This window comes from Palaemon carinicauda, chromosome 10 (assembly GCF_036898095.1).
Source record: "Palaemon carinicauda isolate YSFRI2023 chromosome 10, ASM3689809v2, whole genome shotgun sequence".
Classification (NCBI taxonomy): Eukaryota; Metazoa; Arthropoda; class Malacostraca; order Decapoda; family Palaemonidae; genus Palaemon; species Palaemon carinicauda.
The window spans coordinates 65847203-65860861 of record NC_090734.1 but is presented as its reverse complement, the minus strand read 5'-3'; the positions used below and the strand labels follow the sequence as shown (position 1 = coordinate 65860861).

The window sequence follows — 13659 nt, the reverse complement described above, 5'->3', positions numbered from 1 at the left end:
TGCATATATATATATTTATATACATATATATATATATATATATATATATATATATATATATATATATATATATATATATATATATATATATATATATATATATATATATATATATAGACTTGCTGATTAAATAGGGGAGATTCCTATAAAAATAATTGATTTTCCATGGTAAACATATCTATTGTTTGAAGCCTGCTATCTAGTTCAATAACTTTCAATAGAGCAATTCTAAATGTTCAATAATCCTCACTGGTATATACAGCAGCATCCACTTTAAGACTTATGTTTTGTCAGTTGAGTCTTAGACAGAGAAATTAAATGCTCCGAAAATCTTTAGTTAAACACAAAAGCATCTCCAGGACCTAAAAGAGCAACTTAATATAACAACATAACATTCACAAAAGTTGAAAAGCTTATTTAAGCGTCTGTTCAATGATTACACGAAAAACAGGAATTCAACTGATGGAGTCATTTCAACTGAGTTCATAGGAATTTAAAAGAAAAGAAATTAGAAAATTAATAGTGGCAATAGTGTAGTCATGAGGGAAAATTGAATCACTGGTCATAGAACAACGAATGCTTGCATAGAAGATTACAAATGCTGGGTGGTTCGGGTGTAAATCTACCAGAGGAGGCTTGGATTAGAGACCTGTAAATAGCAGCAAATTATTTGGAGTTCTTTCAAAATTTGAAGTAGGTTAATTTTTGTAAAAGTCAGAAGGAAAATCTCTCTCTCTCTCTCTCTCTCTCTCTCTCTCTCTCTCTCTCTCTCTCTCTCTCTCTCTCTCTCTCTCTCTCTCTCATTGCTTAATGATTATTAATTTTTTCCTTGTCGAAGGTAGAATAGAGGTCATAGATCATCAGTACACTAATTTGAAGTTTTAGTACTTTGACTGAGACTGACTTAGCTATAAAGACCCGATCAAACTGGGGTTACAACTAAACCATTTCATACGTCATGATGCAATTTTAGTCGAGTTGATTTCTGCTATGATATTTGAGACATCTCTGTAGAATTGTAGTTATGTGGCCAACTTAGCCTTGCTTGAAAACCCTACAATTCCATACCTAACATGTTTTCTTTCAGGCTACTCTTGACATTTGATTCTTCGCTCTGCCAGAAGCCGTGCTGTTTCTTATCATAGATAATGATGATATCAAGTTAGGGAGGCTGAATATACTTACCACACTTTCCTTATGGATCACCATGGGCAATAAATTTCTCAATTATTCTTTTCAATCTTTATTTTTATTTTTTATGGACAATATCATACGATATTTAATTACATACTGAGATGGTTTCCCACCAGCGTTACTGGTTTGTAGTGTTTAGGCTCCAGCGCACTAATGTCCTGATCGCAGAGGCCAGGATAACTGATTTATAAGTCTCACTAAGTTCCCGTTGACCGTTCAGGTATCTTCCATGGCTTGTAGGTTTATTGAATGCCAAAGTTCGGAAATAACTTTCCTCATATAAGATTGTATTGTGGAGAGGATTATTTTTCTAAGCTCATCAATAAAGAAGAAAAATTGAGATGTTATTCATTGCTGTTGGTAATCGATATGTCAACGACATAGGAGGCATAATTGGTAATTTTGAGATATTAGGGAAACATACGTTTCCAGCAGTTATATATGTAGCCTACATGAACTAGTACGGCAGGCAAGATACATTGTTACGCCTGTATTGTGAAATAAGTTTCCTTTGTACTGTATAACAAAAGGGGGCCTCTCTCTTCTGCAGAATATTAATATTTTTGTAAGTATCGTTTCAGGAATATTTAATGGTTCAGTATCTGATTTGCATATATATTCTAACATTATGTTTATAGTCTGTTCTGCAGAAATCGTTATGAATAAATTCTTTATATGGATCATTGAGTGTCCCCTTAATGGGTTGTGTGCTCAGTAGATCAACTGACTTATTGCCTGATTAGAATGATAAGATCCTGGTTCTAAGTAAAATCATAAGTTGTAAAGTATCTTGGTTACTCTTTAAGCGGGAACGGCGTTCACTATTTTTGTCATTTTCTTGTTTAATCTATTTGTTGTATGTTTTAAAGGCTATGAGTTTGGTAGTCACAATGTATTCGATACATTTCTTTTTCATATCCCTGCCAAAGCATAATCAGTATGAATACGGTATTTACCATTTTAGATTATTATATCTGTGCGATATTTTTCTGTCTGTTTCATTGCCGGTTTTACTAACACACTCTAAAGCCACTCCTTAAATTCCTGTTTTCGACCATATCATCTGATTAAATTATCCACCTAAGTGGGAGAAAGCTGGACCTTACAAAATATACAGACGTTATAATAATACGTCAAAATTTAGCTTAGACGTATTAATTGTTTTGGATCATGAGTGGTTTTAAAAACAGGTTTACAGTACATTATGTTCTTTATTCAGGTCAGTGAACACCAATCTAATATAATCTTTAACGGGCCTCATCTCGATCTCACTCGTGTGAGGGACGTGTGGACTGTAGGTCCTCCAATTTATATTCCAGGACTTAGCTGAAATTTTCAAATGAATGCTTTAAATTAGACGGCTGATAACAGGGAAGACAAATTTTCACGTTGAACTAAAATACAACTAGCCACTTTTGGAACAATCCTCCTAAATTGGTATACAAATGATCATGCTCATCTCTTCACAAAATTTAGTTGAAATCCACCAAGAACATTTTGAGTATCTTGACCTTTAAGAATTTTTGGTTTTATGTTACAGCGATCATTTAAATCCCCCTATTCACGGATGATAAGGATGATAGAACACTTAAAGTTGTTTTACAAGTTTTAATGCTAAATGTATTATGCAAGGTTCTCAAATCTAACTTTTATTTACAGGGATTTTCTACTATTGACGACAGGCCGGCTTTAGGCAATCCACCCTACGCCGAGTATGACTTCGGAAATAACCACGTCAGACTCCCTGAAGTGGTTTACCATTAAGCTGCCCTGCAAACCTTCTTGGTCTACGTAGATCTCTGTAAAATCCGTTAAAGACAGTATGTAGTAAAACTATGCAAAGATAGACTGCTAAGTTGATGTAATTCAGAGCAGAAATTATTTATGATTGTGGCAATTTAGAATGATAAAATTCATTCAGTATGAAACCTTAAAGAGATTACTTCACTTTCATAGAATGCTTTATATATCAAGTGTTAAAAATTTATTCAGGGAAAACCTCCCTACAACAGGCATCGAAAATATTCCTAAAGGCTTATGAGCACAATCACTCAGTACGCCATTAGAAAAAAAAATGTATCGGATGTTGTAGTTTGAATAAACCATACAAACAGATTCTATCTCCAGATAATTAATTTTAAGTACTGGATTTGTCAGTACCAGTAGGTTACCACCAGTACTTCGGCTCCGAAATAGCACACCCCACTGAGGTCTATATACTGTTAATTTACTCTAAATTCTGCATACTGGCTTCAATTCAGAATGAGGAACTGTCCGCTTCGATATGTTGAAAAAGAGCTCACCTTGCCATATCAGCATCACCTTTGTTTTACTTACATCCTTCAATGATAATTCTGGAGCAGGTAATCCTTTTAAACTAACTCTAAGGAAGAAATCCAGATTGAACATACTCCTCAAAAACCTCCTTACTCTCAACAAGCAAGTAGATAAATAAGAGGATAAAAGGACACGACTTGAACTAAATCTATTCAACACTTTTATTCTAGAAAATTTACAGCAGCAATACTTGAGCAATTATCTCAGCACTAATCTCAAAAATTTAATGTTGCAATAAAAGACGACTAGTTAATAAAAATACAACACAAATGACTCGGCAATTAATGATAATACCAAGTGAAAAGGGATTAATCAATTACTTCCAGAAATTTTAGGCCAAATATCTATTTGATTTTCTCAAGCTTATTTTGAATAAAGTTAAAGGTCAGACATGTGGTCAGTGACCTGTTGAATGGAACCCAACAAAAGTGTAGTTACAAAATAAACGATATGAATTTACAACAAATTCAGTAAGCACAAATGACTATGTTCAAAGCTAGACAGTGGCCTACAATAAAAGATATCTAACAAAATGGGGGAAAGTAATCACTTTTAACCTTTAACTCACGCGTTTAGTCTCTGCAACACCAGTGTGTTTTGAAGTGGCTGTGTCTTGAGGTTAAAAGTAATGTTCCTGGGATCGCTCTTAAAAGCCCCTAATTTACCAAAGACAGACAGTACAGGGAAGACAGGAACTGTCCGAACGTCACTTGGATTTCTGTGAGCATTTGGCCGCTTAAGTAGGGCGCAGCTGCAACAGGTGGCGCTGAAATTGTCGTCTGCTACTTGATGACGCAAATTAGTGTTGCCAAATGGACAAATTTTGCCAGCGTTCTTTTCGAACTTTGATGGGTGTTCTTTATTAGGCATGATACATAAATATGCTACACTATGAATAAAAAAAAATTTATCATTGAAAAAAAAAACGTACTCATGGTTTAACTATTTTCATTTAAGCTAATGATTATGTTGTATTTCCATCCTTCTCAGGGGAATTTGGAATCTAATAATCTGGTAACGTAAACTCAAGTCTTCCAAACAATTGTAGCAGCGTAAACTATCATTCAAGTGTCCTTTTTCTTCTCATTTATTGATGCAAAGTTAAGGTAAGGTTGTATATTGAATGTATATATGTTTATAACTGACAGAATGTGCACTTTTTCATCCAAGTCCGAGATTATACATTGAAAGAGTGCCAAACAGATGATAAGGCCACTTCGAGAGGCCCTTATTTTACTAATGTAAGGGCAAACTTGTACCTCTATAAATAAAAAAAAATCCATTAAATGATGGAAAAAGTAAGAGCATCTTTTTCTGACCACATCTCTATAAGGTATGAGAAAAATGTAACCTAACAAGTCTAAGACAATAATAGACCATCCACCACTTTTCTTCTTCTCCTCCCCCCCCCTAGTTTAGCCTTAGGCACAGGTCCTATTTCGGGTGCGTGTCTTACACATATTCTGCAAGTTATATTTGCAATATTATATATACATGAAATACACAGCCTAACCTTAAATTGCATTTTGTAAATAAATAAGCAACATGCTATGGATGTATGAAAAAGAATACTGGTAGTCTAATCATCAATATGATTTAATATAGATCTATAGAAAATCACTAGATGAATAATATTAGACCAATTACTGGATATTTTCTTATAGAAACATGTGAACTTTCCGAAATACGAAAACCCCGTAGAGTTTATTTTAGCTAATTAATATGGAGCGTTCGTAATAGATGCGCTGCTAAGGCGCAAGGTTTTTCTTTTCTAGGTAAGCTTTCCTGTCTTCTATTTACTGTCTGCTAATTTACTGCAAAGCCATGATAATGGGAAACTCGGAACTGCTCCATCTTTTCCTCTGCGTACACACACGACTTAAGCCGGCCATACACACAAAGAACTGGCGGTGGGTTCGTGCAAGGCCGTCTCAAATGCTCGAGACAGCCATTGTATGTACCCCTGGAATGGACGGGCGAACAATGCGTACGCACGCTACCGACTTGCCTACTCATTTCTAGAGGACTACACCGTCTACATGAGTACATGGTTAGGTAATTACGTAAAATAGAGTTATTATGTAATAAAAGAAATAGGTTTAGACTAATAACGAAACAACGGAGAGCAAATAAATTTACCAACACTCCTAACAATAATAATAATAATAATAATAATAATAATAATAATAATAATAATAATAATAATAATAATAATAATAATGAATATTGCAATAATTTTATTAACAATAATTTAAAAAAATAACGATAAATTTAATAATATCCATAATAACTATTTAAGTTTAAATGATGGACTCGTATTATTATTATTATTATTATTACTATTTTAACAATAATTTCAAAACGTATCGATAAATTTAATAATTTCCATAATAACTATTCAAGTTTGAATGATGGACTCGTATTATTATTATTATTATTATTATTATTATTATTATTATTATTATTATTATTATTATTATTATTATTGTTGTACTGGGTTTATTATTATTATTATTATTATTATTATTATTATTATTATTATTGTACTGGGTTGTTCAAGGATAGACATTAGTCGTAACAGTTGTTTATTGTTAACAAGAAGTTTCAACTTGAAATATATATTCCCAGGTAATACAAAATAATACAATCCCACCAGCTATACAAATCTTGAACTCCCCGATTTAATCAATAATAATAATAATGAGTATTGTAATAAACAATAATTTCAAAATATAACGATAACTTTAATAATTCCCATAATAATTATTTAAGATGGAATGATAGACTCGTAGTTAGGTATTATTTTACTCACTTGATGGGTTAGCTTAGGTTAGGTTAGGTTAGGTTAGGTTAGGCTTAAGATTGAATGGTTAGGTTAGGTTAGGTTAGGTTTGGGTTGGGTTAGGTTAGAGAGAGAGAGAGAGAGAGAGAGAGAGAGAGAGAGAGAGAGAGAGAGAGAGAGAGAGAGAGAGAGAGAGTGGAGATAGGTTAGGGGTAGCCAATGAGGTTAAGAGAGGGGTGGAGTTAGGTTAGTGGTAGCCAATGAGGTTAAGAGATGGGGGGTGGAGTTAGGTTAGAGATAGCCAATGAGGTTAAGGGAGGGGCTGGAGTTAGGTTAGAGATAGCCAATGAGGTTAAGGTAGGGCCTGGAGTTAGGTTAGGGGGGCACCCTTATGGATCGATTCTGGTTTGAACTGGTCCTTATGGATCGAAAACGTGCTATTTACCCTACTGCTATGGTGTATAGAATCTAACATCTTTAATCGGTTTTGTGTGGCTGAAGAGTTTATTCCACACCCATAGCTAAATTTTGACAAAAATTAAAGCCTCGAATAACTTTAAAAGAGTTTTGCGGTCTACTCCAATGATATATGGAATAAATCAGGAAATGATATTATTATTATTATTATTATTATTATTATTATTATTATTATTATTATTATTACTTGCTAAGCTACAACCCTAGTTGGAAAAGCAGGATGCTATATGCTCAGGGGCCCCAACTGGGAAAATATCCCAGTGAGGAAAGGAAACGAGGAAAAATAAAATAATTTAAGAACAGTAACAGCCTTAAATAAATAGCTCCTACATAAACTATAAAAAAAGCCTTAACAAAATAACAAGAAAAGAAATTAGATAAATTAGAAAAGAAATTAGACAAAGAGAACTCTAACCCAAGACAGTGGAAGACCATGGTACAGAGGCTATGGCACTACCCAAGACGAGAGAACAATGGTTTGATTTTAGAGTGTTTTTCTCCTAGAAGAACTGCTTATCACAGCTAAAGAGTCTCTTCTACCCTTGCCAAGAGGAAAGTAGCCACTAAACAATTACAATGCAGTAGTTAACCCCTTGGGTGAAGAAGAATTGTTTGGTAATCTCAGAATTGTCAGGTGTATGTAAAGGAAAGGAACTGTAACCAGGGAGAAGGATCCAATGTAGTACTGTCTGTCCAGTCAAAGGATCCTATAACTCTCTAGCGGTAGTATCTCAACGGATGGCTGTAGCCCTGGCCAACCTACAAACAGCGTTGGGGAATGGCAGAGGATATCACATTAATGACTGATGCCTCACATGATATATGGGACAAAACCAGCTAATGATATGGAGAGATCATCTTTAAATAGTGTTGAGAGAATACCTTGAGGAATGGCAGAGGATATCCCATTAATGGCTGATGCAAATAGGGTTACACTATGCATACTACCCTGGGAAACTTTTTCTTCCTGGCATTTCCTCTCTGACTGAGTTTCACATACGATAACTTAAAAAAAAAAAAAATCTGTGACAAAAATGCTTAAATGGAAAATGGTGGCTTTCCTTTCAATCCCAAATTATGAAAGGTATTAAGTATGCCATGCCTCCATGACTTATTATATGCCTTTTCAAGATAAAGAAAAGATTATTACGTGGTTCTGTTTGGAAGCCAAGGTTTCACATACAGGAGACTCTAGTCGTACTAACACATCAGTCGTTGAGTGCATATTTCAAAATCTACACTGGATACAGTAGATGATAAAATACCATTTTTCTCAGGTACCATACTAGTCTTGCATTAACCATTTTCTTCATGATATTTCATAAACAGGTTTTAAGAATAATAATATAATGGCTAGTTCCCAAACACTTGGATAACTATAATCATGCCATATTCGGTTAATAGTTCTCAAATTGAAAAACTTAGTATTAACAGGTACATTTTCAATCATTGCTTATGGAATTCCATCAGGTCCACAAACTGTATCTTTGTAAGTAGAAAGCGCTGAATCAAATTCCCTTTCAATAAAAGGATAATCCTAAGATTCCTCATTTTCTGTTATAAAATTTAGCATTTTCTATTAATGCTTCTATACTAGTGACCAGGAGCTGCTTCAAACCTGCATGACACATTGGAGAAATTATCGGCCAAGGAATTGCTAACATCAACTGCTCCAGTCACATACTAACTATTATTTACCTTTAGCACTGGTGATGGGTTGCGGGTAAAGTTGCCTGCTATCTTTTTTACTTTGCTCCTTACAGAAGACGGTGGTGTTCTACTGTTGACTAAGGAAATAAAAGATATCCAAGACTGGTGCCTAGCTTCTTTCCTCTCATGGAATAATAGTTCATGTATATAATTAAAATCTCCTTAATACGGTGTCTTCTTGTGGCTCTGTGCATGGTAGATAGTTCTGATAGTTTTTCAGATGAATTATTGTACCTATTTACAATTGGTATTTCTGCATTTGTCATTGAATGATAGAGGTATAGTGATATCCCTTTTTTTCGATTGAACATGGAGAGCTGTTAGGATTATGTACCTCTATTATGACTGGTGCATCCAATAGCTCATAAGCATTGGATTCTTACCCCCAATTTAAGATAGAAGAAGATGATAGAAAGTCCTCTTTTGTCTTTGGTGATTTCAATGCTCACCATAGAGAGTGGTTAAATTCTGTTTCTCCAACCAATTGCCATGGTTTAAGAGCTTTAGACTGCCTCTAAATCAGACTGCGAGCAAATCATAAGTAAAGCTACTCACAGGTCTGGTAATGGCTTGGACTTCGTATACACCAACTACCCTGGCACTATAACAAGTAAGGTTGGTTCTCCAGTTGGGATATCTGTTCATGCCTTGATTTCATTAGAAGTGAAGACTGAGCAGCCTGTCCCTGATTTATCATACTCATGTAAGATTTATATGATATATCAAGCAGACTGGAATGGGATTTTGAGTGATCTTTTGGGCCTGAATTGATCACAATTGTCTAGTAGTGCTGATCCTGTTATCCTTGGAGTGAGAATCTAGTCAACATAATTCATAGACGTATCCCTTCTCGTGTGCTAAAGTACTGAGTGAAGGACAAACCATGGTTCAAGGATGCTTGTAATCGTGCTTATTTGGAGATGATGATATATATATATATATATATATATATATATATATATATATATATATATATATTATATATATATATATATATATATATATATATATATATATATATATATATATATATATATATATATATATATATATATATATAACGGATTTTGAGCGAAGCGAAAAATCTAGTTTTGGGTGAGGTAGCCATGTCGTCCTGATGGAAGTTCCTATTAGGTAGCTTTCTAGGGTATATTTGACTACAGTGATATTTCCAGAGAATTTTACCTTAAGGTATCCAGAATTCTAACTCCTGGAGCGAATATCCCTAAATAATCTCACAGGGATATCTCATAATATCAGAGGACGTATTCTTGACACGTCACATAGCTTTCTTCACCCCGAACAGTATTAACGCTTCGAGGGGATATAATGACAAGAATCTGAAACGAGAATGGAAAGAGAGCCGCTCATAAGGCATCTCTCCTATTCCGTTTCCAGTGTGTATCTGATGAAGGCGGCAGCGCCATCTTTATTCCTTGTAGCGATATACGAGGTGTTACAGATACTGTACTATAGGGAGGGGTCAGCAAGCCCTTTTATAATAAAAGGAAGGGCGGGTCCATCAGGACGACATGGCTACCTCACCCAAAAATAGATTTTTTGCTTCGCTCAAAATCCGTTTTTTGGGCTCAGGCCATGTCGTCCTGATGGAAGTTTATCAAAGCATTACTGTATCTGTGGATTCTCAATCAGTGCCGTACTCTCAAGAAAGTATTTTCCTGGTCCGTCTAGACCTAGAGACCTATGATGTTACCGTCATACATCATTTCATCTAAGCATGAACTATGTTAGTGCTTCCTGCCCCCTACAGGGAAGAGTCGTACTAGACTCTGGAAAAAGTCTCGAGGAGTACATAAAAATTTATGGATGACAAAATGACCAGCTTGTATAGTGGTCTTGCCCTATACAATATAAAGCAAAGTTTGTATAAGAGTCACCAATGTCAGTATACTGTTAATTTACACTAGCGTAAAAACGCTTGGCACAAGTGTCCGTATTATGCTATAGTTCACCGACGACAATGGAACAGTTCGTAAGGACACTTTCGTGGCCTATCGCTCAGTGTGTAGTAACCTACAGTGACTACACACGCACCCTCTAGATTAATCGTCCCAAATTAATTACACTGTTCCTCGCAGATTTAAAACAGAAGGTTAAAGAATTCTACCTGCTGCTACCACAGAACTCTTGAGTTGCTCCACTAGCTTCGCATAGTGCGTAAAGAATACCTTGGGTGACTACCAGCCGGTGTACAAACGAGGATGTTCAAAGACCATATAATTTAAAGAAATTTAATGGAAGAGGCAATTTTCCTCGGATCCTGACTAACGAGTGTACTGTCTAGATCCATTCTGCGAATAACACGGGTGAGTTTCGCCCTTAGTTATAGAAAACTTTGAACCAAGGGTTTCTCTTCTGAACAGCTGTCCTCCCATAAAGTCTGAAGTTCTATGAAGATAGACCTTAGGCACTCCACTGGACATAGAGATACATCTTCCTTCAGAGGACAGATTCTCTTGGGACCCCACCTGTTGGTGGGTAGCTTGTTCTTGGTGAGAAACGTTGGGTCTGGAAATAGATTCGGTTCTCCCTCCAAGAACTGGGCGTGGCCTTCCTCTCTAGAGAGAGCCAATCTTTCACTAACTCTGGCCCCCAAAGCGAGTACAAGCAGAAATACTGAAGCCTCATAATGTCTTCTGGTTTCCTCCAAAAGTCTGAAATGACTTTTAACACCGAATCTTTTTCTCATCGTTAAGGAGAGAAAATCATGAAATGTAGGTCCGTATTTTCTGTGATGAGGCAAAGACAGTCGACTTCTGTACTTGCTGAGACAGGGATGGATCTGGTAGCGGTACGAATTTTAGTCGTAGTTCCAATGCCAGAGGGAACCACATGCTATTTGGCCACTCGTGGGCCACTATTGCTGCTTTCCCTTTGAAGGATCTCAGCTTATCGAGGACCTTCAAAAGGAGGTTGTGCGGAGGGAACAGATAAATACTGGACCATCTATTCCAGTCCAGGGACATAGCGTCCACTACCTCTGCTAGCGGATCCTCGTATGGGGACACGTAACGATCTATTTTCTTGTTGTCTTTCGTTGCAAAGAGGTCTATCTGCAGCTCTGGGACTTGACTCGAGATGAAGGAGAATGATCCTGCGTCAAGGGACCATTCTGACTCTATAGGTGTTGTTAGAAACCAAAAATAAATTATAGAGGTACGAGTTGCAAAAGAAATAGAAAGCAAAACTGTATCCTTATAAGGAGTACAGTTAACGTAAATAATTGTCCGACTGTGGGGAATAGCCGTTCAGTCGTTAGCTTGACTCGAAGCTTTACCTATTTTTCTTAATAAATTAAAAGTAAATAACTTAATGCTACTTAGTATAGTGACTTAGTGTTAATGATAAGTAAAATGAATAAGAAAATTAAACTTATGAATTAAATGACCTAAATTAGTAATTGCCTAATAGGCCTTAAGTTCGCGCGCGCGTAATATTTACCTGTCAAAGGTAAGAAGTAAATTACCTCCGAGGTTACCACAGCCACGGCGAACAGTTCCAATAATAAGTACATAGTGGAAAAGCCGGCATCTTCTTAGAATATTAACTGTGAACAAAACTAAACGTTCATCACCCAAAACTACGACAATTTTGGAAGACTTCAACATCTACCTTGTGATAAGTGAACTATATTATTCTGTATCTTAGGACATGTCTGGGGATAAGGGTAATTTAGGGCAATATCACAAAGTATTACTATGGATCTACTATTTGATGTAAGTTGTTTTGGGTTTTGAGTAATTGTTTTGTTTATTAAATATAAATAAGGTTGGAATTAAAATAAATTCCAATAGTGTAAACCTGGATAGAGCGTCCGCTGTCACATTGCGGAACCCTTGAATGTGAACTGCTGACAGGTGCCATTTCTTCCTTTCCGCCAAGCGGAAGATGGCCAACATCACTTGGTTGATTTGAGGTGACATCGACCCATGTCGATTCAGGCATCTCACTACCACCTCGCTGTCTAGAACCAGTCTTATGTGGGTCGAGTGGCGAGGAAAAACTTTCTTTAGTGTCAGAAGTACTGCCATGGCTTCTAGAAAGTTGATGTGGAATGACTTGAAAAGATTGGACCAAGCTCCTTGGACTCTCATCTGATGAGAGTGACCACCCCAGCCTTCCTTTGAAGCGTCTGTGTGGATAGTTACTGACGGGGGAGGAGGTTGAAGAAGTATTGATTTCTTCAATTGCTTGGCATTGGACCACGGCTTGAGAAGCGTTCGCAGTTGATTCGGTAGTGGTCTTATTAGATCTCTTCGAGCGTTTGATGCGTATTTTCTCCAGACTCCTGTTGCATCCTTAAGCTGTGCTCTTAGCACTGGATCTGTTATTGAAGCAAACTGTAGAGAGCCCAGCACTCTCTCCTGTTCGTGTCTTGATATCCGTTTGGATTTCAATAGTCTCTTGACAGATCCCGCTATTTCTTTCCTCTTCTTGCCAGGAATGGAAAGTCGATGTGACTCCAAATTCCAGTGGATTCCAAACCACTGAAATTTTTGAGCTGGAGAAAGTCGAGACTTTTTGATGTTGATCTTGAATCCCAGATGTTCCAGGAACTGGATCACTATCTTAGAAGTTTGCATGCATTCTGTCCTGGATGCTGCTCACACCAGCCAGTCGTCCAAGTAGGCTACTACTTGGAACCCTTTTAGGCGTAATTGATGGACGGCTGCGTTCGCGAGCTTCGTGAAAATCCTTGGGGCTATGTTTAGCCCGAAAGGCATGGCTCTGAAGGCGTAAAGGTTTCTATGTAACTTGAAGCCTAGGTAGGAGGAGAGGTGACGATTAATTGGAACGTGCCAATAAGCGTCAGACAAGTCTATAGAGACAGTATATGCCCTTCTGGGCAGTAGGGTCCTTATGTGTTGAAGCGCGAGCATTCTGAACTTGTAGTTCACTATGAACTTGTTGAGTGGCGACAAGTCTAAAATGACTCTGAGTTTTTCTGAGTCCTTCTTTGGGACATAAAACAGCCTTCCTTGGAATTTTATGGACTTAACTTTCCGGATTACTCTTTTGTCTAAGAGTTCTCGGATATATTCTTCCAGAACGGGGGATGAGTGTTGGAAGAATAGATGAAATTGAGGTGGAGGACTGCTCCAGTTCCATCCTAGTCCATTTTTAATTAGGATGTGGGC

At 36.6% G+C, this 13659-nt stretch overlaps 1 protein-coding gene across 2 annotated transcripts in view; it reads left to right on the top strand.

Moving 5' to 3' along the window:
• Positions 1 to 2990, top strand: part of LOC137648409 (uncharacterized) — a 45430-nt gene extending 42440 nt beyond the window's left edge. For both annotated transcript variants that reach the window (XM_068381331.1, XM_068381332.1), the window contains exon 4: positions 2854 to 2990. In XM_068381331.1, the coding sequence (XP_068237432.1) occupies positions 2854 to 2958 (105 nt within the window). In that variant the 3' untranslated portion in view covers positions 2959 to 2990. The remainder of the gene's footprint in view (positions 1 to 2853) is intronic.
• The last annotated feature ends 10669 nt before the right edge of the window (positions 2991 to 13659 follow it).